We start from the raw sequence: 23698 nt of genomic DNA, 5'->3' as shown, positions 1-23698 counted from the left end.
CTCCAGTTCCATATAGGTGTGCGAATTGCAGTCTTGGATTGCTAGATTAGTTTATGCCTAATTCCTTCCCTACTTTTGTTGTACAGATTAGTAGAATACATATTTCTTGTTTTGTTTTATGCTTTTAGATTTCTTGTTGTGTAGCACTATAGATTAATGATTAGTTAGTCTATGCCTAATTCCTTTGCTTCTTGTCCTTGTCTAGATTAATAGAATGCTAATTAAGTAATTATAGGATGGAGGTTGCTGGGACACAAGCAATAGGAGAACCCCAGTCAATAGTAGAGAAAACTTTGTCTCTCAAGAGGAAGTCAGATGATGTAGGATGGGAATATGGGTATCTATGTGATCCTACCAATCTTAACAAGTTGAAGTGCAAGCTATGTAAACATGTGAGCATAGGGGGGGGGTTCGTATGAAACAACACATAGCAGGTGTTGGGAATTCTATGGCTAAATGTGAAAAGAGCATAGAAGAAGATAAAGCAAAGTGTAAGAAAGCACTAGATGCAGGAGCAAATAAGAGGAAAGAAAAGGCTATTCGTGAGCTCAATCTTAGAGAAGAAGTGTCTATTTCTTGAGTTTTAGGAGGAGAGAAAGAAGGATCCTGTCTTGGTAGCTCAGAGCCTCACAAGTTAGGTCCCATTGATAAGTGGACAAGGCCAATTGATCCTAAATCAACACAAGCTGAAGCCTTGAAGCAACAAAAGATAAACAAGGAACTTTGGAAACAGAGAACACATGAGGTGCAGCAGTATGTTGCAAGATGGGTGTATACACATGGTAATTCACTAATCACCTCCCTTGCATATACTATTCCAATATTCTCCATGTACATTATTGTTTGAAAATACACATGGTAATTAACTTGTATTCTTTTCTCTATTTCACAGCCATACCATTTAATGATATTGTCAATGATGAGTTTGTACAAATGTGTGAAGCAATTGGTCAATTTGGTGTTCAATTTGAACCTCCTTCTCAAGATCATTTAAGGGGGGTTTTGTTGAATGAGGAATATGCAAGAACCAAGAGTTTGCTGCAGGAACGTGATGCTGAAAAGGTGAAGAATGGATGCTCTATCATGACTGATGCCTGGTCTGATAAGAAGAGGAGAAGCATAATGAACTTATGCACGAATTGTGCTGATGGAACAAGTTTTATCAACTCAAAAGAGATGTCAGATGTGTCACACACAAGTGAAGTCATCTTTGAACTAGTGGACAAAGCAATTGAAGAAATTGGCCCTGATGATGTATGTGGTAGAATCTCCTAAATTATAGGACCCACATGCACTTGTCAATGTCCAATGACCTTTGACGACTATGCATATGTTCCTGGTAACTTAAGAAGTCTGTCGGGTGTCCTCGGGGAACCCCGAATCATCCATGATTTCCGAGCAGGATCCCATTACAGAGTCATTGCAGTATTACAACATGTATTCAAATATATACATCAGAGTAAATTAGCGGAAGTCTTATGATAACATAGTTTACAAACTAGTTGTTTCAAACCTTACAAACTAAGTTCGATAATTATTACAAACCATAGTAGTAGTGGAGTGGCATAACTAACATAAACATAACACACAAAATAAGTATCCTGCCCAAGGATCACACATTCATTTATCATCATCGACCTGAACAACGGTCATGCAGCAAGGTCCAAAACAAACCTGCTTATGAGGCTCACCTGCAACAAGGGTTAACAAACCCTGAGTACAAAAGTACTCAACAAGACTGACCCAACGTAAAAGGGGAGTGAAAGACTTTAGAGATGCAGGTGTTGGGGCAAGGTAAGGATGTAGCAAGATTCAAAAGTTCTTTGCCAAAAGCTTACGATTCTTATTCTATTTTCAAGTTTTACCCCTAAGTTCTTTTAGTTCACTACCTCAAGTAAAAGTACATTTCCCATATTCCATTCCTTCTCATTCCATTCTTTTCTCATATTTTAGTAATTCACCAGTCCTGCATTGCTTCTTTAATGAATCGAGTCTCCATATCCGCGGAGCACCGGCAATTCGAATTGATTCAAGTCCTAGCTGGGGATTCCTTATCACACGACATATGTAGAACTTAATCTTGCATATATCAACCTCGCTACCGGATCCTCCTATACTAAGCCGTCTCCACACCACCCGAGAGCATAGCACACCTCAAATCCGGCCACATTCTAGCCATGAGGGTACACGCTACTCCCGCCATCTCTCAATCCCAGTGCGTGGGCATTCATCTTAGTATCGGATTAGCTGAAGTAGGCTTACCGGAGTATGTGACCAGTACTACAAAGTGTCTCGTTTAGAAGATCCACAATGAGTGGCCTTTAAGCGACATAGTCGGCAACAATACCCAACATTTAAGATAAGTCACCCGACTAGTCTCTAGTTCATTCTACCTTCTTTCTTTCTTTGGCCAGTATGCCATCTTTGATTGTATCAAAACTTTTATTTTGAAAGCCTATCATAAAGCATACTAAGCATTCTACGCCTTTGTAAATGAAAGCATCTTCAAAGATGGTAAACAATTAACAAGGTAGGCAATGCATCAAGTAGGTAACATTTGAATTAATCAACTTAATGCAATAAGTAACATAGGTGATAAACTTTTCAAAGTAACAAGGTAAGGGTTTAATGCATAAACCGGGGCTTGCCTTGGTCGGCAGAAAAGGTTAGTTCCACAGAGAGATTATGGAGTTAGACTTGACAGCATCTCCATTGATGGATGAACCTTCTCCAACACTTGATCAACACGAGCACCATTGAATGATGACACTCATCCGAAGATGAGTCAACGCGAACCTTCTCACTCACGTATGCACTACACGTAAATAAATAATGCATGCTTTAGCATGATGGATTGTATGACATGATGCATGGAGGTGCATTGGTGAAAGCATAAAAGATTAACTAACTTGAATACAACTCTCCTTCACGGTACAGTTATAAGTCAAAACTAACTAAACCTTTTTTATAAACCCAACTACTTACTTTAAGTACCAAGAATCATCTTATGCTAATGACCCAAGGTCATCACTCAATCAAAATTTCAAACAAAACCTAAGTCATCAAGGTTTACTATTGAACTAACATCACACAACTAACTATAGAGAGCAAGCACATCAAGCATGACACAAGTTTAACAAGGTCACAAGTATCATAACTTGACCATCAACAAGGGCATAAGCCACACTTAGCAACACATGGAGTAAACAACCATAACTAGCATATGTCTATTTCTGGACTGGAAACAACAGGTTCATGTTTGGATCATAACTAGAGTTTTACAAACCCAATAGCCATGCAACAAGACATTCTGGAAAGCTTATGAAATTTTCTACAACTCATCTTTAATCATCTTAGCATGATTCTCAAGTTAACTAATTCAAATATACCCATTTATAGAAATTGGTCCATAATTGACAGAGAGCAGCCATTTCTGAAACCCAACTTTAAACAGGCATAACTCACAAACCACAAGGTCAAATACCACCAACTTTTAACAGAAGTTAGATACATGAATTATCTACAACTTTGTTATTAACAAGTTTCCCGAAAAACATCATTATCATGATGTAATCCAAACAGTCCCAAAAACTGTCCTGAAACGACAATTGCAAGAAAATAATTATTAACTCACTAATACAACAACCAATGACCATGAAATTTTTATCACATATCAAACATCACATGAGTAGCATGCCATAAAAATTTCACTTCATTTGGAGCCCTACATCTGGAGTTATGAAAAAGGACAAATACAACTAGCATTAAAACCCTAACTTCACAAATCCATTTTTACAGCTAAAACTTTAAACTAAAACATGACATATTATAGATCTATTGCATAGATAATTTCACAAGGATTCCAAAAAGTCCTCATTTGCTATTTTACGAATTTCCTATGAATTACTATGAATTTTCAAAGTTCCAGCCGATTTCAAAGCAAACAGGTCCAAAAGGCACTATTCACATGAGTCTGCGGTTCATAGAAAAGCCCCTCACAATTCTCGAATTCGAAGCTGAAGTCCCTGGTCGCGATTTTGAAGAGCAGAGGACGCCGGAGAAGCTCGATTTCCGGCCGGTGAAGGCTCGCTGGTGCCAATTGGAGGCGTGGTCGAGCGACGAGGTGGCGAGGCGAGACTGAGGGTGGCCGCAACTCGGCCGGTCGTGGCCCGCGACGGCCTGGCCACGTGAGCCCGCTGCTCGCCGGTGGAGTGGCATGGCGACAGGACACTGAATGGCTACAGCAGCCTCAGAAATGTGAAAATAGAGTTCGTAGGAGATCAAGCATGCTCACCACGACATGATTGATCAACTGATAGAAGTCGAGACGCGTTGGAGCTCGGCGCAGGCGATGACGACGGCCATGGCGGCTCGCACCGACGTCGCGACGACGTTCTGGCGAACAAGGCGATTCCGACCGGTAGCAGTAGCTAGACCGGGCTCAGTCGAGGCGCAGGGGCAAGGCGAAGCTGGTGGAGAGAGCTATTGGGTGATGGTTGATCATCGGTGATGAATTTCACCGGCAAGAAAGCTCGACCGGTGGCGTGTTCTGAGCTGAGAGAGAAAAATAGAGACACGGCGCCGGCGTTTGGCTTTAAAGCTCGACCACGGACTTGAAGACGACACGTAGCAGTGTCTCCAAGCCAGCACGGAGCCGAAGGCAGCCACGGCGACGACTGGAAGACGATCAAAGATCACCGACGGTGAGGTGGCTTTTGCGGTTACTGTTCACCTAATTTACAGAATTGCCACTCGCTTTGAATCCCAATTTACTCCCAAATTTATGTGGCAACTCAAAAATCTCCAAAAATAGAAGTTATTCCAAATTCAAAGTTCTACAACTTTGCTTTTATAACCACCCCCTAATTCGGTCTACATTTTGAAATGCAAATTTGAATTCAAATAGGGGACATTTAAAGAATTTCGCCTTTTCAAATTACTTCAAATTTTTCATAACAACTTTGAAAACTCCACAAACAAACTTTGTATAACTTGACAAGCTCTACACTTTTGCTTTTAGGCTCAACCCCAAAATATGCTTAGATTTTGAATTGGGTTACCCAGGGTAAACTTAAATGCTGGAAATTTGGGTTTTCGGAAATCCAATTAAACACAAATGTTTTGAAATTGTTTCATCCATACAAATCAACACATATCATAAAACAAGGTCCACACCAAGCATTGCAACAAAAATTATAAAACTTTTACTAAGGAAGGTTTTGACTTGTTTAAAAGATTCCCACATCAAGATTCACAAAGTTTCCTAATCATTATTATTAACATTATTTCATGTAACATATAAAACACTCCATAAAATAACATTTGCATACTATAATATAAACATGAAATGCACTCATGAGTTGATGCATGATGATTATGCATAATGATGACATGATCACCTTCTTAATTATTTTTTTTTAACATCAGGGATGTTACAATGTAGTGCAAGTAGTGACTGACAATGCTTCTAATAACATGGAAACAAAGAAGTTGTTGCATGAGAAGAGACCAAACATATTTTGGACCACATGTGCAACTCACACAATCAACTTGATGCTGCAAGGAATTGGCAGCCAAAAGAGGTTCCAGAAGGTAATTGACCAAGCAAAGGCATTCACTACCTTTGTGTATGGGCACACAAGAACCTTGGAATGCATGAGACACTTCACAGAGCATAGAGATATAGTCAGGTCAGGAGTAACAAGATTTGTTTCAGCATTTCTTACTTTGGAAAGCATTCTAGAGAAGAAAGATCGGCTAAGAAAGATGGTGGTTCATAGCAAGTGGGATGGACTGAGGGAAGTGTCATCCAAAAAAGGAAAGGCTGCAACAGCAACAATGATGAATCCTGAATTTTGGAAAGAAGTCAAGATGTGCTTGAAAGTTTTTGAGCCTCTAGTAAAAGTTCTTCGTTTGGTTGATGGGGATGTGAAGCCATCTATGGGTTTCTTGTATGGAGAATTATTGAAGGCAAAGAGAGAGATCAAGCAAGTTTATGGCAATGTGGAGTCTCGCTACAAAGATGTCACGGCTATTATTGATAAGAAGATGGAAGGCCGGCTTAATTCCTCTTTGCACCTGAGTGCGTACTTGCTGAATCCTCATTACAGTTAAGCTGATGCTTCAATATTTGATGATGGCACTATAATAGAAGTGTTTATTAGTTGTGTTGAGACTTTCTATCATGATGATGATGACAAGCAAGATTAGGCTGTAAATGTTGAACTGAGGAAATTTTAGAATCGAGAAGGTTCCTTTGCGAAGAAGCTTGCTAGGACTTATCAAAACTTTGAATTTAACCTAGGTAACAAGTTCTGTACAGAACACCCTGAAATAGTTATGTCCCTGCATTTTTTATTTATTTCAACAAAACTTAGTTCTCTTAGTGTTTGTTTCAGCATCTTGGTGGAAACTCTATGGAAATGAAACACCTGTTCTACAAAGGATGGCTATGAGAATTCTTTCACTAACTTCAAGCTCCTCAGGCTACGAAAGAAACTGGAGTGTTTTTTATTTGGTCAGTAACCTGTAATCTCAAGTCTAAATATTCAGTTTATTCTCCAACCTGATTTGCTTATGTTCTTAATTCTTATGTTTATTTGTAGGTACATACTAAGAAAAGAAATAGGCTAACTACAACCCGCCTAAACTCTCTTGTCTTCATACAATTCAATTCCAAACTCATGAGCAGGAGACAACAGATTAAGTCAAAAAAAGATTATTGATGTTCTCTTATCCAATGATGTCATGCAAGCTTAAGGTTTCATGTTTGATGGTGGAGATGAGTGTGCAACAGTTGTCTATGAGGAGGATGATGATGAAACAATGCCCGGTACAGGGATACATTGGACTGTTATTGGAGAAGCAATGGGAGCAAGTGAACCACTAGAGTTGCGTCAAAGTTCAAGAATAAGAGAGCTCTATGCGGAAGAGGAATTTGATTCTGTAGAAGAGGAATTTGACAATGAGGATGGGCTGGATGGCATGGATGAAGATGAATGAGTCAGCTAGAATGATGGCATCTTTTGTTATGTCTATCTATGCATCGCCATCAATGATGTTTTATCAATTTATCAGTTATGTTGTACTGTCATGCTCATGAGTGGGCTACAATGATGTATCTTTTAATTTGGAACTAAGTAGGACCTGAAACTATGGTTTATGAACTTCAGATGCAATGTTATGTTCTTATGAACTAAGTAGTAGTGTTCTTGCCATTACTATTTGCCTTATCTGTTTATAAATATTTAATCATGAGGTATATTTTTTTTTGTTTTATAAACCTAATCAACATTTGATGTTTTCCATATCTGTGACTGTTAGGAACATTACAACATGAAACCAACAATTACTGAGCTGTACCTGTACAAGTCCAACAATTGCTCAGCTCTACAAGTCCAGAAATAAGATCAAATAAGGTATGTTTTTATTTATACTTCTCAAGTTCACAGCCTATTCCATGAATCTGGTTTGCTACAGTACAAAACGCTTAAGCGACGCTTTGTACGCTTAAGCCCATTTAAGCTCTAAGCGGCAGGTCACTGCTTGCTTAGCGCTTTTTTGAACTTTGCATACAATGTTGAATAATAAGTGCTGAGTAGATAGTGGGCCCGACAAATGTCAGGTTTTGGAAGACAATATAGACCTATTTACAGAACATACATATTCGGGCTGACAACGCAATGAAATGTGAGGTTGACGTCACAATTGTTCATGTCAGGACATACAATAAATTGGTAGGGCACATGTCAAAGGGGAAACTAATAGAGCAGCAAAGATGCTGTTGATAGTACTTGACATGCCTCTAAATATTCACATGGACAAAGGTTGAACTTTTGCAATTTTATTGAATATGGCATGATCATCTGCTGAAAACAGTTTTGCTACACAAAAGTAAGCTTAAAACTCTGATGTAGGTCTTCAAAAGTAAGAAGGTGATCCTTGCATCCATTTGCTTCCCTTTTCTTTGTCTGCAAAAACACTGCTGCTCTGTCACAGAGATGATTGGTGTGTGCAACTTGCATACCTCCCAATTTTCTTGCAGCCCTAGGTGGTAACGGTTTAAATAATTAGATAAATGAATCAAGTGATCATAGCTGCACGCAAGAACAATACAAAGGTTTTGGGCTGTAAATAAATTACTGCATGAATATGATGGCAAGGGGATGAATATTCTTACTGACCATTTGTACTATTGTATGAAAGTCCCATAATGGTAAACAGAGTAATAAAAAGGCATTGAAAGAAGCTAATGGTTTGAACCATGCATACAGATTAGTTTTGGTGTTTAGTGCTGTCGTGCTGTGATAGCTGTATTCAATTTTTCATGCTTATGCTTCGTTTTTTTTTAATTTTGCAATTGTAACGACACTGAGTGGAGAAAACATATTGAGGTAGGAGGTGCTATCAGTTTATTTGTGGACCGTGGCATCCCTACTTGAAGGTTGATCTACACCAATTTATCAATAATGTAGCTACTTCTGTCAACTTTGTCATGGCCCATCATTACAGATTCTACACCATTGCCCATATTTTATCTATTGCTTTGATAATGTATCGCATGAACATAACCTGCAGTGCAGTACATCAGATTGTAGTCCCTCAAAATTGAAAGAGGTAACAATAGAACCTTGTAGAATTGGAATACAGCTAACATTAGAGTACATAAGTAAGAGTAAATGAGGTGATTGGGATTCTAAAGTTTAGTTCAAAGAAAGGAGACTGATATGATTTGATTAATGAGGGAGAAGTAGTATTACCTGCATTTAGTAAGCAGCTGTTGATATATCACTAAAAATCTCAGTGAGACAACATTGTGTGTTTGATTTTCATGTTCAGCAGAGTTGTTTTCAATAAGCACACGCAAGCCTGTGAGTGATGTAACTCGTGAGAATGCAACATAAAGTTGCCCATGAGAGAACACCGGGCTTGGTAAGTAGACACCAACTTTGCTAAGTGTCTGTCCTTGGCTTTGTTAATTGTCATCGCATATGATACACGGACCGGGAACTGCCGCCGTTTTATCTTAAAGGGCCATTTAGGATCAGCAGAGGTGGATATTACTCTTGGAATGTAAGCTTTAGTTCCCTTAGCCTTTCCTGTAATTATTTGAGCTTCGATGATGCGATGTGTGAGTTGTGTCACTATGAGTCTGGTTCCATTGCACAAACCTTTTGAGGGACTGAAATTTCTAAGTAACATTATAGGAACACAAATCTTAGCTGCAAATGGTGATTTGGAAGGCCACCCATTTTAATGGTGTGGAGGAACTCTTGGGGGTAAAGGGATTCTAGAGTACAATAGTTGGATGTTGGATCATCAATGGAGTCAGAGCTGTAGTATGATATTTCGTCGGTAGTTATCTTACCAATGATATCTGCATTTATAGCAGCAGCCACCTCATTTGTTGGGGCTAATATTGCTCATTCGCATAGATAATCTGCTAGTTGTGATGGTTCTGGAGGTGTGCCATACACAAAAGAAATTAAACTCTCAAGTTTCCTTTGGTCAGGTGGTAGTAGGAGGTTGTCCAGAATTTGAACCCATGACGTGTCAGGTTTGTCAGTAGGCATGCTGTCAGGAGTTGTGCCATCACCAATAGAGAGGAGCCATTGAGTGAATTTGTCCAGTTCATTCCTTTCAGATTCTAAGAGTTGTGGGCATTTAAGTCTCATGTTTTCAGTTAAGCTAAGCACTCTACAATTCCACCATAAATAAGATCTGGTGATTGAAGCATCTAAAACTTGTGCTTTTTTGCCCTTTGGGATAATTGGCAGAGTCTGCCTGAAATCACCACCAAGAACAACTGTTATACCACCAAATTGTTTGTATGCTGAGTCATTGTTGATAGACGACATGATATCTCTAAGCGTGCGATCAAGTGCTTGGAAACAATGTTTGTGGTTGACAGGAGCCTCGTCCCATATAATTAGCGATGTGTGCTGTATCAGCTCAGCCAACTGTGTTTTTTTCTTGATGGCACATACAGTGTTCTTGGATGTCTAAAGGCAAGTTGAAACGCGAGTGTGGTGTTCGACCTCCTGGGAGTAACAAAGCTGCTATGCCAGAAAATGCCACTGCTAATGCTATCTTGCCTTTATTTCTGACACTGCTGAGCAAAGTGTTCCATAGAAATGTCTTACCAGTGCCACCATATCCATAAATGAAGAAGGTATACCCAGATCCATTTGAGATTGAATGCTCTATAATATCGTAGATATGCCTCTGCTCTGAATTGAGCTGAGTGATCAGCTGGTTTACTTCAGCGGTGGTATCATTTGAAGCATAGGAAAGCTCCTCCATTATGAATCTATTTATGAGTACCTCGGTAGAACTTTTGTCTGACTGTGGCCAATTGAAGTGCTCTAGGCTATATCCAGCATCTCTGAGGAGTTCCTGTAGCTCCTGCATGACATAGGATCTAATGTGTTGTTGTATGCTTACATCTGGCGCATCTGGAGCTAGCTGCTTTGCACGGTAGGCCATGTCCTCCCCCATTACCTTTACATATTCTTCAAATAATTTGAGGGGGCCTTTGAGTTTGCAGAAAAGTAGTAAAGTGACAAATAACTGCCTAAGCTGATATGGAAATGCTCAATGTGCTGCATCAGTCATAGCATGGAACCACTCCTGGTCGTCACCGAGTAAACCCAATGCGTCACATGCTGCACGAAATGTCGGGTGCTGCTGTCCAGCGATGGTGCGTATATCAGAATAGCATCGTGATCCTTTGACTATATGCAGCAACATTCGTAGGTAAAATCTCTCTCCTTGATTAGGAGCAACATTAGCTAGGTGTCCAACCTTTGGCCGATTGTTCTGGCGCTCCTTCCAAAATTTCCCATCAGTATACCATGTCCAGTGTTCAGGGAAATCTACGTAAGTGTGTTCTCAAGCAAGTGGGTATTGCTGGTTCACGTCAAACCATGCTGTTAGCTTGGTTATGAGTTTAGATGGATCCTCAATCGCTTGATCCAGATGGTCATCTTCAGTGTATAAGACACCATTTTGTAAAGGGAGATGGACAGGAAGTCGTTCTACAGATGGATTTGTGTAGTGTATATCAAACTGGAAGAGACCTGAAGAAAGAACTGACATTTCTTAGGTGCCCAGGTCCTCCAAATCAATTCACAATGTTCAAAAGAAATTGACCCGATAAACAATGCTTTGTAGGCTGACTTTGTTGAATAGAGACCTGAAGAGCATGAGAATGCCAACAGTGCTCATCAGGTGTATTAGGGTGGAGATGGACTTCCATTATGAACTCTCGGACCTCCAAATACTCAGCAAGAGCCGTAACTGATAAAGCCCCCTGAATATCTAGGAACCAGCTCCTCTGGACCATAGCTTCACGTACTGTATGTCTTTTAGCCCTCCTTTTAGAAACCAAGGAATAGAGCTGAAGAGCAAGGAAAGCAAGGAATAGAGCCAATTATCAGTCCAGAAAAAAGAGGAATTTCTCACTCTGTTCGCTTGTTGGTTTCAGCCAGGCTTATTCAATCAGCCAACAGTGTTTTTCTCTCACAACAAACCAGCACCAGCCAGCCCAAACTAGCCCAGAAACCAACCAATGAACACGCCATCTGTCTCCAACACTGGTGATCAAAACCACAGAGAAGAGAGCTGTTACCCGTTTCCAACACTGGTGCTATATTCCATGTTGATGATTTGGGTGTATGTTGGCATACTGTAGGTCCATTAATTTTTGACGGTGTGTTAAATGCACCGTAGGTCCATTAATTTTTGGTGGTGTGTCATCTAAGTCCATCAACTTTCAAACTGTATTTTTTGGTCCATTAACTTTTGGTGGTGTGTCATCCAGATCCATCAACTTTCAAACTGCATTTTTTGGTCTATTAACTTTTGGTGGTGTGTCATCTAGGTCCATCAACTTTTAAATTGTATTTTTTTGATTCCTAAACTTTTTAACTGGTTCACCGTAGGTCCATACCCCTTTGTTTAGCGAATAGATCTGACATGACACGCCAAAAAAGCAGCCACCGTGGAGTACAGGACGAGATCATCATTCGGAGATAATCTTCAATACGAAGAACCTGATGGGATCACCATCTAGGGTTATCGAGCGGCGGCTCAACGGGGAATAAACTCCACAATAAAATCCAGTCTAATCTACCTGGTACAAGGCCGAAGGCCACAGGTATTGGCACGCAAGCCACCTGGCCCAAACAAAACTCGGACTCCACCAGCTCAACTAGAACCGATTGATCCTGAGTCCCTGATTTAGCTAGCAAGCATGGCACGTCCAAACGCAGCAGCCACCAATTTGATTCACGTCACAGGTGCACGCAGGCACTAAAAGCTAGATGCTAGATAAAAAATCGTGTATCACAACTGGATAGGAAACTAATGCATGGAAATGATAAAATACTACGACAAGGATGCTAATCACGTTGGGAAAATTCCATTGATGATCTCCACCTCTTTAGAATTGGTACCGATGTATTTTGTTGGCTTCATTTTCTCCTCCTTTCCACGCGATAGTCCAGCAGTTGTAAATTTCTCCATGTCCACAATATATTTATCCTTAAAAATAATAGTTTCAAATTTAAGACAAGAGGATATTAACGAATTACCAGCTGCCACATTTGAATTATTGCTAGACAAGTCTTCATGAACATCTTGAGGAACTATGGACTCATCACCTATTCTACGGCGGCTGCTTATTTGGCGTGTCATGTCAGATCTATTCGCTAAACGAAGGGGTATGAACCTATGGTGAACCAGTTAGAAAATTTAGAGACCAAAAAATGCAATTTAAAAGTTGATGGACCTGGATGACACATCACCAAAAGTTAATGGACCAAAAAATGCAGTTTGAAAGTTGATGGACCTGAATGACACACCACCAAAAGTTAATGGACCAAAAAATACAGTTTGAAAGTTAATGGACCTAGATGACACACCACCAAAAAATTAATGGACCTACGGTGCATTTAACTCTATTATTATTATTCATATATATCATCATGAATCATGATGTTTTGAATTATGTGTAGACTGCAGACTAAAGCCAGTGTTGAGCAGCACAACATACCATAAATTTTGTATAAAGTGCACAATGCCAAAACACCTACATGCTTGGTCTTTGCCTCTTTGGTTCTTCACAACCATAAGGCATATTTTTTATTTTCTATCCATGGATTTCGTTGTCCTCACTCGTGAATTCAGCTTGATGCAATGCAATATATAAACAATTCATAAAAAAAGATCATGTATGTAGTACACATAAAACTAAGCAAACCTAGCTCAGTTGGTTGGGTTCCTTGTGGTGGAACCTGTTCACCCGGGTTCAATTCCCTAACTTTGGCACGGGTGCTCGTATTTTTCTAGATTTATTCCAGAATTTAACGGCGTTATTCTTTCAGTGTTCAGGGACGCTTGTGGTGCCTTCGTCAGTCTCGAGATTTGCTGGTTCAACTCGGTTCTTCGGAGGTGCTCATAGGGGTAGGGTATGCGTGTCTGCGTTCATAGAGGTGAGTGTGCGCTCGTATATGTGAGCGTCTTCGAGTAACTGGGTCTCAAAAAAAACTATCAAAGACTCATTAATCCTAGATGTCAGTTAACAAAATAGGTAAGAATTCAATCTGAATGTTTTATCCAATGCTAACAGTACTATTAGAAGGGCGGGTCTGGTGCAAGTGGTAGAGTCTTACCGCCTGTAACCGGAAGTTTCCGGGTTCGAGTCGCGGTCTCCTCGCATTGCACAGGCGAGGGTAAGGCTTGCCACTAACACCTTTCCCCAAACCCCGCACAGAGCGGGAGCTCTCTGCACTGGGTGCGCCCTTTTTTAACCGTATTATTTGTGTTTTTGTGAATCTTGATATTAAAGATGAATGTTGAGTTGAATTTCACAATGTTTGCTTAACTTTGTGTGTCCATACACTATTGAATTTATTGGAAGATTTCAACATGTTGGGCCTGTTTGGTTGGCAGCTTCAAAAAGCTGCCTAGACCAGGCTTCCCAGGCGGCATCAATCCAAACTGGCCCGTTGTATTGTTGTCTTTTCACTATTACTCCAATAATCCATTTTTTTGGCTGGTCGTATAGATGTACTTTGAGTCTCCTGGTTGGATTGTGTGTTATTTCTGTGTAACGGATTACGTGAGGTCTAGCAGCCAAATATTATCTCCTACGTGAGGTATTTAGGCTGCCTTGTATGGGCATTCTTTTCCCCTCTCTTCTCTCTCTGTAATATAAAGATGTGCCACTCTGCGTGTTTGAGAAAAAAACCCGACTCCAGTATCCCTTTTCATCTCCAAAGGCACTAACGATGACATGTTACGACTTGTGATATTCCTGATGTTAACCATTGGCTATGTACATTTTGTGTAGTGAATAGCTATGTGCATCTGCATGTGAACTATACATTTGCATTCTGTGGTCGTTTTCCTTTCCGATCCATCAATCTAACAGTGTGGCTTTGATAGGTTGACCCGGTACAAGAACTTCAAGGAAGGACACAAGAGGATTCTTGTGGCTACTGATTTGGTTGGTAGGGGAATCGATATCGAGCGTGTCAACATTGCTGAGACATACTTGCATAGGGTAATTGTTGCACCCCTTAAAGTGGTGGTTTGTTATAGTCATTCTATTGACTCTACCTGACGCATTCAGCTCAGCAGGTTGGTCGGGCTGGACGTTTTGGTACCAAGGGACTTGCAATAACATTTGTTTCTTCTGCATCTGATTCTGATGTTCTCAATCAAGTTTGTACTGTTGACATTGATTCTTTTTACTTATATGATATGATGTCATACTAAATCCTGACCAGAAATTCATGTATCTGATACTTACAGGTGCAGGAGAGGTTTGAGGTTGACATAAAGGAGCTGCCTGAGCAGATTGACACTTCGACATACAGTAAGTATTGTATCTTCGAGTCGTTAACTGGCATTCATGGCACTGAAATGTGTTACAGAACTGACTCATACAAGATAGCTCTGTTCGATTGCTCGTATTCAGCCATCCGGGCTGAGTAGATACGCTGTTTGGTTGTCTGTATAAGAATATGTCGCATACGATAAAATGTAAAATGTATACGACAAAAGTAGCTATTATATTTACATTGTATATGAGTATGTTTTAGTACTTAATAGTTTTTCTTATTAAGCCTTAATTAGCACTCAAATGCACTAATATCACTTAACATATACTAATTATGTGCTTATCACATTGTCAGATAGAAGCCACCTCGCATCCAGCGAGTCAGGCCCATAGGAAATCGCTACCATGTGCCTGCCATTATCTGCTTCACCAACGCAAGCAAATGATAGGCCAGTATTTCTAGACGTCACCAGAGTCTCTCTTCAAGAGACGTCGCTTTTGATTCTCCCTGCTCTTTTCAAAGGCATGGCTGTCTCGAGCTCGAGCGCTGCGTGAGGTGGATGCTGCTGGGTGCCTGTGTGGTGGTTAAGGCAGCACGCCAGGTAGATGCGTTGGGGAGCCCTTGCGAGCTGCGCGTGTCCCCGAATCGGATGGTGTGGGTCCCATGTCCTTTTTCTTTTTTGAAACTTTGGGTCCCAATTCCTAACAGCAACAACTACTACAAAACAACGTTAAAGAGGGACCCCAATTCCAATTCGGCAAACAAGTCGCTGGGCTAAATTCAGCAGTCAATTCATAGCCCGCAACCTTTTTTTATTTGAAAAAAAATAATTTCGTAATTTTTCTTTTTTTTGAGAAGTTGTAAAGTTATACTCATAAAGAAAGTCGTTATGGGATACGTGTAGGTTAAATTTTCTCAAGAAAATACGTGTAATATTTATATCTCCAAATAAGTTTATTATGAAAGTATATTCAACGATCTATCTAATAATACTAATATGTATTATAAATATTAATATTTTTTATATATAATCGATCAAAGTTAAAAAATGACTTTTCGGGAAGCGAGAATGATTTCTATTTTGGGACAGAGGGAGTATTTTTTATCTATAATTTTTTATAGACAAAACTTATCACTATATTTTCTTAGAAAGTTACAAATTTATACACGTAATTTTTATGTATTCATGTGATGTTCTATGATATATTTGGTAATGTTCGCGTAGTATAGATATGGTGTTCTATGATGTATTTTGTAATGCCCACGTAATATACATATGATGTTCTAAATATAATTTGTGATATTCACATAGTATACACGTGATATTTTATGATATTCAATTAGTATATATATATATATATATATATATATATATATATATATATATATATATATATGATGTTGTATGATATAATTTGTGATGTTTATGTAGTTTTCAAAATAAGAAGTTGTTTAAATATTTAAAAAAAAATAAAGTTAAAAAGTCACGATGAGAAGCTATGGTAATAAGTTATTATCATATAAAAAGTTATATCTATAATTTTGTAACTTCCTAAATAAATAAAGAAAGTTGTGAAAATGATTTTTGAAAAGAAAAAAAAAGTCGCGGGAGGTTGGGGACACTGTTCGCCTAAACGGTCGTTTAGCCCGTGTAAACACCGTGTAAACGCTACACGGTGGTGCGTCGTTTCCGTTTAATCACCCGTTTACCCCGTTTAATTGGCCGTTTAGCCCGTTTAATAGAATGTTTTGCCCGAATAATGGCTAAATGGTAGGTGATCGACTGTTTACCGTTTAGCGTTTAGGAAAACGCTCGTTGGGGGGACTGACCACTGGTTTTGAAACAGCTGTCGTTGGCTATTCAGTGGCCTCGGCCGGGGACACGCCCGCAAACGGACCCGGTTGGCATCCCTCCCCCACTATCTCCTCCTCACCGCGCGGTGCCACTTCTCCACTTTGCTCATCCTATCTGCTCACCGCGCGCTCTCTACCGCTTCTTCCTCTCACGCGGTAGCAACGTGGTGAGTGAGACCGCCGCTGCTCTGCTGCGGCGGAGGCCCAAGCCCACCGGCGGAGAGCACCCGTCCATGGGCGGTGGATGCTCCTCTAAGCCACCGTCGTCTCTCTCTGCCGCCTCATACCCTCTCGTTTTATCCACCTTCTAGCTTCTTCATTCACCTGCTCCAGAATCGGGCCGGGCTTGCGGATGCCGGGGTGCATAGTAGCGGGGAGAGGTGGTGTGGGGGTGTCGTCGGCCGCACGCCCCACTCCGCCACAAGGGAAGAGCCGCCCCTGCCTCTCGATGCCTATCGCTCGCGGCTACGGTAAGCTTGGCTGATGGCAATTGGCACCGAATTCATACTACTGTACCTGTACGTAGTAGCTTATGTACACCCCCTTCATCTTCATTGCATATTTTAGATTCAATCATAATAAAGTGTCAAATCATTAGAGTAACATACCCAAAACTTGATATGACGTTGTAATATACAGGATTACCATAAACTGCACTTGATTAGAGTTGTAGTATACATATTGCTCTAATGGACAAATCATTCTTAAAATTAACCCATGCACTATCCATGTTAATTCGAGCAGGACATGAACTAATTATGTATTGAATGGGATATAGTAGTACTACTTCTGTCCTGTCCTTCAAATAAATAAACTTCTACAGTTATCCTATATCAAACTTTTGCAAGTTTCACCGAATTTATAAAAATGGACACCAATATCTATGACACAAAATTAGTATAATTAGATACACCATAAAATATATTTTCATAGTATACTTATTTGGTGTCATAGATGGTTGTGTCGTACGATTAAGAATTTTTCTATCAATTGCATGTTTGGCACGATTGAGCAGCCTTGCTTATGTTCTATAAAGATTAGTCTTTGTTGCTCCCCTGAACACTTTGCAAGTTGAAATGCTGCAACAGATCATTACTACTTTTCCACTCAAGGCCTCTTCATCTTAAATCTAATGCCTTTTGTATTCTGCAGGGAGGCAACATGAGCCGAGATATTGCACATCACCACAAAGCAAGTCTGTGTTACTAGGAGCAAGATTTGGTCGACATGTTACTAGGAGCACTGCTTATCTGCTCCAAAATTCCAGGAGCACTACAATGGCAAGACTACAAAAGTCTGGGCAGTTTCTGCAACCTGTCTTGGGCTCTTCAAGAAATTATTTGACTAGGACATTCTACAATGCAAGCATGAAGAAAAGGGTTCTGTCGAGGGTTGAGTGCTTTGTGTCTTCAGATCCAATAAACAATGGTTGGTTGAAACCAAGGAGGTCAGAGAACTTCACTAGTTTGGAGAGTGCATGTGTCCAGCCAGAATACAAACTACCAGTCAGAAAACGTGCTGACTATAAAGCAGAGCAGTATGAAATTACAGGATCACCTTTGAGCTCTTCAAATGTTCCTGCTGATGTTCCCTGGTGGCAGGAGTTCCCAAGGCGCTGGATGGTCGTTCTCCTCTGCTTCTCTGCGTTCCTTCTTTGCAATATGGACCGTGTGAGTTAGACAGTAATTCTTGTATTTTGTCTCAATTTTTCTGATAAGAACAGTTGGGTTTAAGTCCGTTACGCACTTCTCCTTTTCTCTTCCTGAAAACATTTGCTGATTTCTGCCAGGTCAATATGAGCATTGCAATCCTTCCAATGTCGTCAGAGTTCAGCTGGAATCCAGCAACCGTTGGTCTAATCCAATCATCTTTCTTTTGGGGTTACCTTCTCACACAGGTGCTTTGCTATTGCTTGCTGTAGTTTGTTCCGATGTAATTTTTCAGTGCATTTTGGTATGTAGTTTCTGACATTACAAATGAAAATTGCTGGTGCAGATTCTTGGAGGTATTTGGGCTGACAGGTTTGGTGGTAAGGTAGTACTAGGATTTGGGGTTGTATGGTGGTCACTTGCGACAGTTCTTACACCCCTTGCTGCCAAGATTGGACTTCCATGCTTACTCACCATGCGTGCCATCATGGGCATAGGCGAGGTTGATGTTTTATACTTGTCTCTACGTTGCGTCCTGTAGAACTTGTGCTATTTATCCCAGGTTACATAGGTAGATCAGCATCCATGAAAAGAAGATCTGATGATGAAAAATCCATATTATTTGATAGCTGTTGAAATTATACTGCAAATTAAATCAAGTGACATACCATTGCAGTATCTTATCTGGCTTGATAGCATTTTTGGTGAAACTCGAGTGCTTACTGGACATGCAACTTAATTCGTTGATATTCTTGATGGTGCAGGTGTTGTTAAGGAAAAGGTTTCCTAGTTGCAACAGTACATGCTGTATCTTTTTGTTTTGTTCCTTCTATATTATTGATTTTCTCATACATACATATATATATATATATATATATATATATATATATATATATATATATATATATGGTTTTACAGGGTGTTGCCATGCCTGCTATGAACAACATCCTTTCCAAATGGATCCCAGTCTCAGAGAGAAGCAGATCTCTTGCCTTGGTGTACAGTGGAATGTACCTTGGGTCAGTCACCGGCCTGTCTTTCTCACCTCTGTTGATTAGCAGATTTGGCTGGCCTTCTGTCTTTTATGCATTTGGATCCCTTGGAACCGTTTGGTTTGCACTGTGGCAAAGCAAAGTAAGACCAAATCTTGCACCTATTTCTTACTTTGTGCCGCATATTCTTTGTTCCATATGGGTTTACTTAGTGAACATATATTAATTATAAAAGGTTGCTTTAGATACCATTTTGTATTATCTGTTGCTGTATCCACAATGCCCCTTTTTTTGTACTCATTTTGCTTATTTGGCTGAGGGCTACTATCTTCTCTTATTTAGGCACACAGCTCTCCAGATGATGATCCGGAGATAAGTAAAGCTGAAAAGAGGCATATACTAGGTGGCAGTCCCTTAAAGGAGCCTGTCACTTCCATACCATGGAGGCTGATTCTATCAAAGGCTCCAGTGTGGGCTCTCATAATATCACATTTTTGCCATAACTGGGGAACATTTATTCTTCTAACATGGATGCCCACATACTACAATCAGGTTGCTACAATGTTATGCTGTGAAATGTTTGGCTTTCCTCATTGTTTAAATTATATAACAATAGCATATCATGCAATTGGTTGTGCTCCCCAAATCCTTTTATCCAGGTTCTGAAGTTCAATCTAACCGAGTCCGGGCTCCTCTGTGTCTTGCCATGGCTGACAATGGCTGTTTTTGCCAATATTGGTGGATGGATAGCTGATACTCTTGTTCAGAGAGGGATCTCTGTAACAAATGTTCGTAAGGTAAGTTGTCCTTCAGTAATTTTACTTCATGTGTGAATTTATAAGAACAGTTAATGCTTAGAGGTACCAATCTTGAAATACTTTATAACCTCACTGATGCAGATCATGCAATCGATTGGTTTCCTTGGACCAGCCTTGTTCTTGACACTGCTGAGCAAAGTTCGTAGTCCAGCCATGGCCGTGTTATGTATGGCATGCAGTCAGGTTTGATGCACTTCAGAACAACCAATCATATGGATTTATAAGTAGCTTCCAACAGGCAACAATTGATAACTGGTCGTTATAAATGTTTGCTGGTTTTACTGTCCATTTTCTCAGGGTAGCGATGCTTTTTCACAGTCTGGCCTGTATTCAAACCACCAAGACATTGGACCACGTTATGCGGTAATATACTCGAGTAGATTTTTGCTGATTTAATGTTCTCTAGTTCACCTAAGAGGTTTTTAGTATTAATGCTAGTACTGATCTTCCTTGCTTTCTTTGGGCTTATCATCATAAACAATTGCATCTAATTCATGTCCCCAAAAAATTGCAGGGGGTACTTCTTGGACTGTCAAACACTGCTGGTGTTCTTGCAGGAGTTTTTGGTACTGCTGCCACTGGCTACATTCTTCAGAAAGGTAAGAAAGCTTAAAAATCAAAGTTTTTTTTTCTAGTGATGCATTAAAAGTTGTATCTTTCTGTTATTCCAAACAAGACAACTATGAATTAAGGAGCGATGGTCAGGTTGAAAAGGATACCTCATTGTAGCATAACTATAAAGCATCTTGTATATTCGTTCTAACTTTCTAACCATGTCTATTCTTATATTTTAATTCCAGGTTCTTGGGACAGTGTGTTTAAGGTGTCTGTTGTACTGTACATAGTAGGAACAGTGGTGTGGAATGTCTTTTCAACCGGAGAGAAAGTTCTCGAATAAGCTGTGGACATTCCTATATGCCACTATACGGAAATTGTCTGATTTTGCTGATGTCATTTTGGCTTACAAAATATGTTTTGGAAGAGAGACAGCTGGAAGAAAACTCCATTTTATGCAAGAGATATTCCTGCATCTAATGTTTGGGCTATCGGAAGAACCAAATCAAATTAGAGTACCGTGTGAGGTCAAGAAGGTACACCTGGAACTGGAGAAAAATTCTTGTACAAAAAGCAACTGCACCAAGGGCACGTCAGATTTTGCAGTTGTTTCTTGAGAAGTCCAGGCTTCTGCCAAGATCACCAATCCACATCTTTTTGTTTTAAAATAATTGGCAGTTAAATCGTGTTTCACCTTGCCTTTGATTAAGGCGCTACAGCTACTGCCAAACTAATGTAGTATTATGTGAGCTTTTCTTATCGAAAACCTAAATGTACGTGCTTCAGATATCTTGAACGTCTCTGTTCTTTGCGTCATTGCTACTATTATTTCGTGTAAGCTGCATAATGATATTACATGGTGATGGTGTCATTTTGTTTTTGACATCATAGTGCCAAGAACACTAGATTGAATCGACAGAAATTCATGGGCCAAAACTGTGAAAAAGTTTGGTTGGTTCAGGGAACCCATAATAATGTTTTTGACTTTTTTACCCCTCAAACTATGTAAATTGGATAGGTCACCCCTAATGAAACTTCAATTTTCCTTTCCTCATATAAGGTTGTGTTTTAGTCTGTGGTTATTTTGATAGAACGGGAGCATCCAATACTACTTTAGCCCTTGAGATAAAAAACGTATTAAAAAAGTTTCGAAATATTTGGCGACACACCCACACTTGCCTCTTCTATTACCACACAGAACATGAATTTAAAACACTACCTATATAAAAAGGAGGAGCAACAAATACAAGTAGTACTAGGGGTTGAATTGGCTTTTGCAATGGATTGGTTGGGTGAAGCCGTGAAGGAAAAACACGGGGAGTAGGAAAAGTGAAATAAAAAACGGATAGAGCTTAAAGATAAGGGTAGTTCCTGTAATATGACCACTACGGAAAGTCTTTGATTGATAAATAATAAATCAAACAAAGCTAACGTTAATCATTAAAGGGCAAAAATTTACAACATGGTGGCGTATAAGAGAGAAGTAAGAAACTCAATTTATATTGGATGCACGTGAATTTTTTATGTTATATAAGGTAGTAAAATAAGCACATTAAATTGAATATAGTTTCTAACAAGATCACATAAGTAGTATCGGAGGTACAGATACATGTATACTGAGCATCTCCACCAACAGATATCCTATACAATCTCCTTACTTAAAAAGTAGCATTTTATGAGATGGAGGTGCTATAGCAAATCTCCTATCTCATCTTCTACGTCTATAAATTTTAAGAGAACTCCTAAAAGAAGCATTCTCTCTCCTAAATAAATAAGACAACCTCTCTCCCTATCTCTAAATAAATTTACGAGACAAAGTTTTAGACAATCTGCGGCAGTAGATGCAATATAAGGGCACTCACAATATATAAACTATGGTAGTTTCTACAGATATTAATTGTACTGCCACGTAAGTAATTTGCTGATGTGGCAAGTGAATTAATGAGGAGAGAGAGGAAAACTCCAAGAAACCAAGTCTAACTAAGAAACTGGGTTTTCACGGTTATCGATGGACAAGAAACTACCCGTAGCCCATTGAAAGAGCAAACATGGTTTCTATCAGTACTTATGTCATGTGCTGTAGAAAATCTTGCAATGTGAAGGATAGTTTCTTGGTACGATGTCCTACGCTATAAAAACTACTAATAGTTTCTTACATTGGGAGTGCCCTAAGAGATCTCGCAGCGACGAAGCCAGCGGGGGGGGGGGGGGGGGGGGGGGGGGGGGGGGGGGGCTACCCGTGCTCCAGCCCCCCCTACGGCCATGATTTACATGGAGCCCGGGCTACCGCCATGAGGAGGAAGAAGAAGGCAAGGAGGGGCTGGAGGAAGAAGAAGAGGAAGCCAGCCCTGGCTTCGTCGATTCCTGGCTTCGTTGCTGAGATCTCGTGTATATGTTCTAAGACGATGGATCCACTGTCCACACATTGTAGTTGTAGCGTATTGGGTGCAGTGAGGCAGCAGCTGGCTTCAATCCAATGGTGGAAGCGCGACAAGGGCAAAGGTTATTGGTATAGCGCCATGACCTTATAGATTGTCTTCTGTAATGGCACATATGTTTCTTTTTCTGATGTGAAAGAGAGAGTGATGTGGAAGACAGAGGTCATTGTTTCATGAAGGAACCTAAATCTTAGGACTAGAGATCACTCTGTTAACAATACCGATTTGTCATTACTATTGAATTCATTTTTTCTATGTTCACTGCAGTTGTCATATATTTGTAATGAAAATGTATGGTAACATTTACATGAAAAAAATGCCACGATAGCATTTTTGGTATAGGACCAGAGTACAGGGGGAGAGTTTCTGATGAAGTAATAAAAAATCACTGGTAAAACCAACTTTTGGGGTGGGTCTGATGGTACAGTACAGGACGTTCTGATCTATGGATAGCTTCTACAGTACTAGTAGCATTCTACTGCCTGCTGCCATGGTCACCAGGTGCCAGCCAGCCCCATCTTTGCACTGCTACTCGATAGCTGTCTC

General features: G+C 40.0%; 2 protein-coding genes and 1 pseudogene across 2 annotated transcripts; 2 read left to right on the top strand and 1 right to left on the bottom strand.

Moving 5' to 3' along the window:
• The first annotated feature begins 236 nt into the window (after nt 1-236).
• LOC136460674 (uncharacterized) lies at nt 237-7002 on the top strand. Its single transcript, XM_066460283.1, has 4 exons — nt 237-384; nt 893-1254; nt 5428-6082; nt 6761-7002. The coding sequence occupies exons 1-4, from the start codon at nt 237-239 to the stop codon at nt 7000-7002; spliced, it is 1407 nt and encodes a 468-aa protein (XP_066316380.1).
• A 595-nt stretch (nt 7003-7597) lies between these two features.
• Nucleotides 7598-11097, bottom strand: LOC136460672 (uncharacterized; annotated as a pseudogene).
• A 5628-nt stretch (nt 11098-16725) lies between these two features.
• LOC136456113 (probable anion transporter 4, chloroplastic) lies at nt 16726-21503 on the top strand. The gene is made up of 11 exons (XM_066455896.1): nt 16726-17170; nt 17853-18370; nt 18490-18597; nt 18696-18851; nt 19268-19483; nt 19684-19893; nt 20001-20138; nt 20241-20342; nt 20457-20522; nt 20674-20758; nt 20960-21503. The coding sequence occupies exons 1-11, from the start codon at nt 17053-17055 to the stop codon at nt 21055-21057; spliced, it is 1815 nt and encodes a 604-aa protein (XP_066311993.1). The 5' UTR covers nt 16726-17052; the 3' UTR covers nt 21058-21503.
• Nucleotides 21504-23698: the final 2195 nt, after the last annotated feature.

The sequence above is a fragment of the Miscanthus floridulus genome, chromosome 6 (genome assembly GCF_019320115.1).
Source record: "Miscanthus floridulus cultivar M001 chromosome 6, ASM1932011v1, whole genome shotgun sequence".
Taxonomy (NCBI): Eukaryota; Viridiplantae; Streptophyta; class Magnoliopsida; order Poales; family Poaceae; genus Miscanthus; species Miscanthus floridulus.
The sequence above is the reverse complement of the archived record's forward strand: the minus strand, read 5'-3'. Positions and strand labels throughout refer to the sequence as shown.

Bases quoted from the DNA above. Each gene is read 5' to 3' on its own strand.
- LOC136460674 (XM_066460283.1), top strand. From the start codon at position 237: ATGGAGGTTGCTGGGACACAAGCAATAGGAGAACCCCAGTCAATAGTA. The intron at 1,255-5,427 runs GTATGTGGTAGA...TTTTAACATCAG, and splicing joins AAGAAATTGGCCCTGATGAT to GGATGTTACAATGTAGTGCA. The intron at 6,083-6,760 runs GTGCGTACTTGC...TGCAAGCTTAAG, and splicing joins TAATTCCTCTTTGCACCTGA to GTTTCATGTTTGATGGTGGA.
- LOC136456113 (XM_066455896.1), top strand. From the start codon at position 17,053: ATGCCGGGGTGCATAGTAGCGGGGAGAGGTGGTGTGGGGGTGTCGTCG. The intron at 19,484-19,683 runs GTAAGACCAAAT...TCTCTTATTTAG, and splicing joins TTGCACTGTGGCAAAGCAAA to GCACACAGCTCTCCAGATGA. The intron at 20,523-20,673 runs GTAATATACTCG...AAAAAATTGCAG, and splicing joins ACATTGGACCACGTTATGCG to GGGGTACTTCTTGGACTGTC.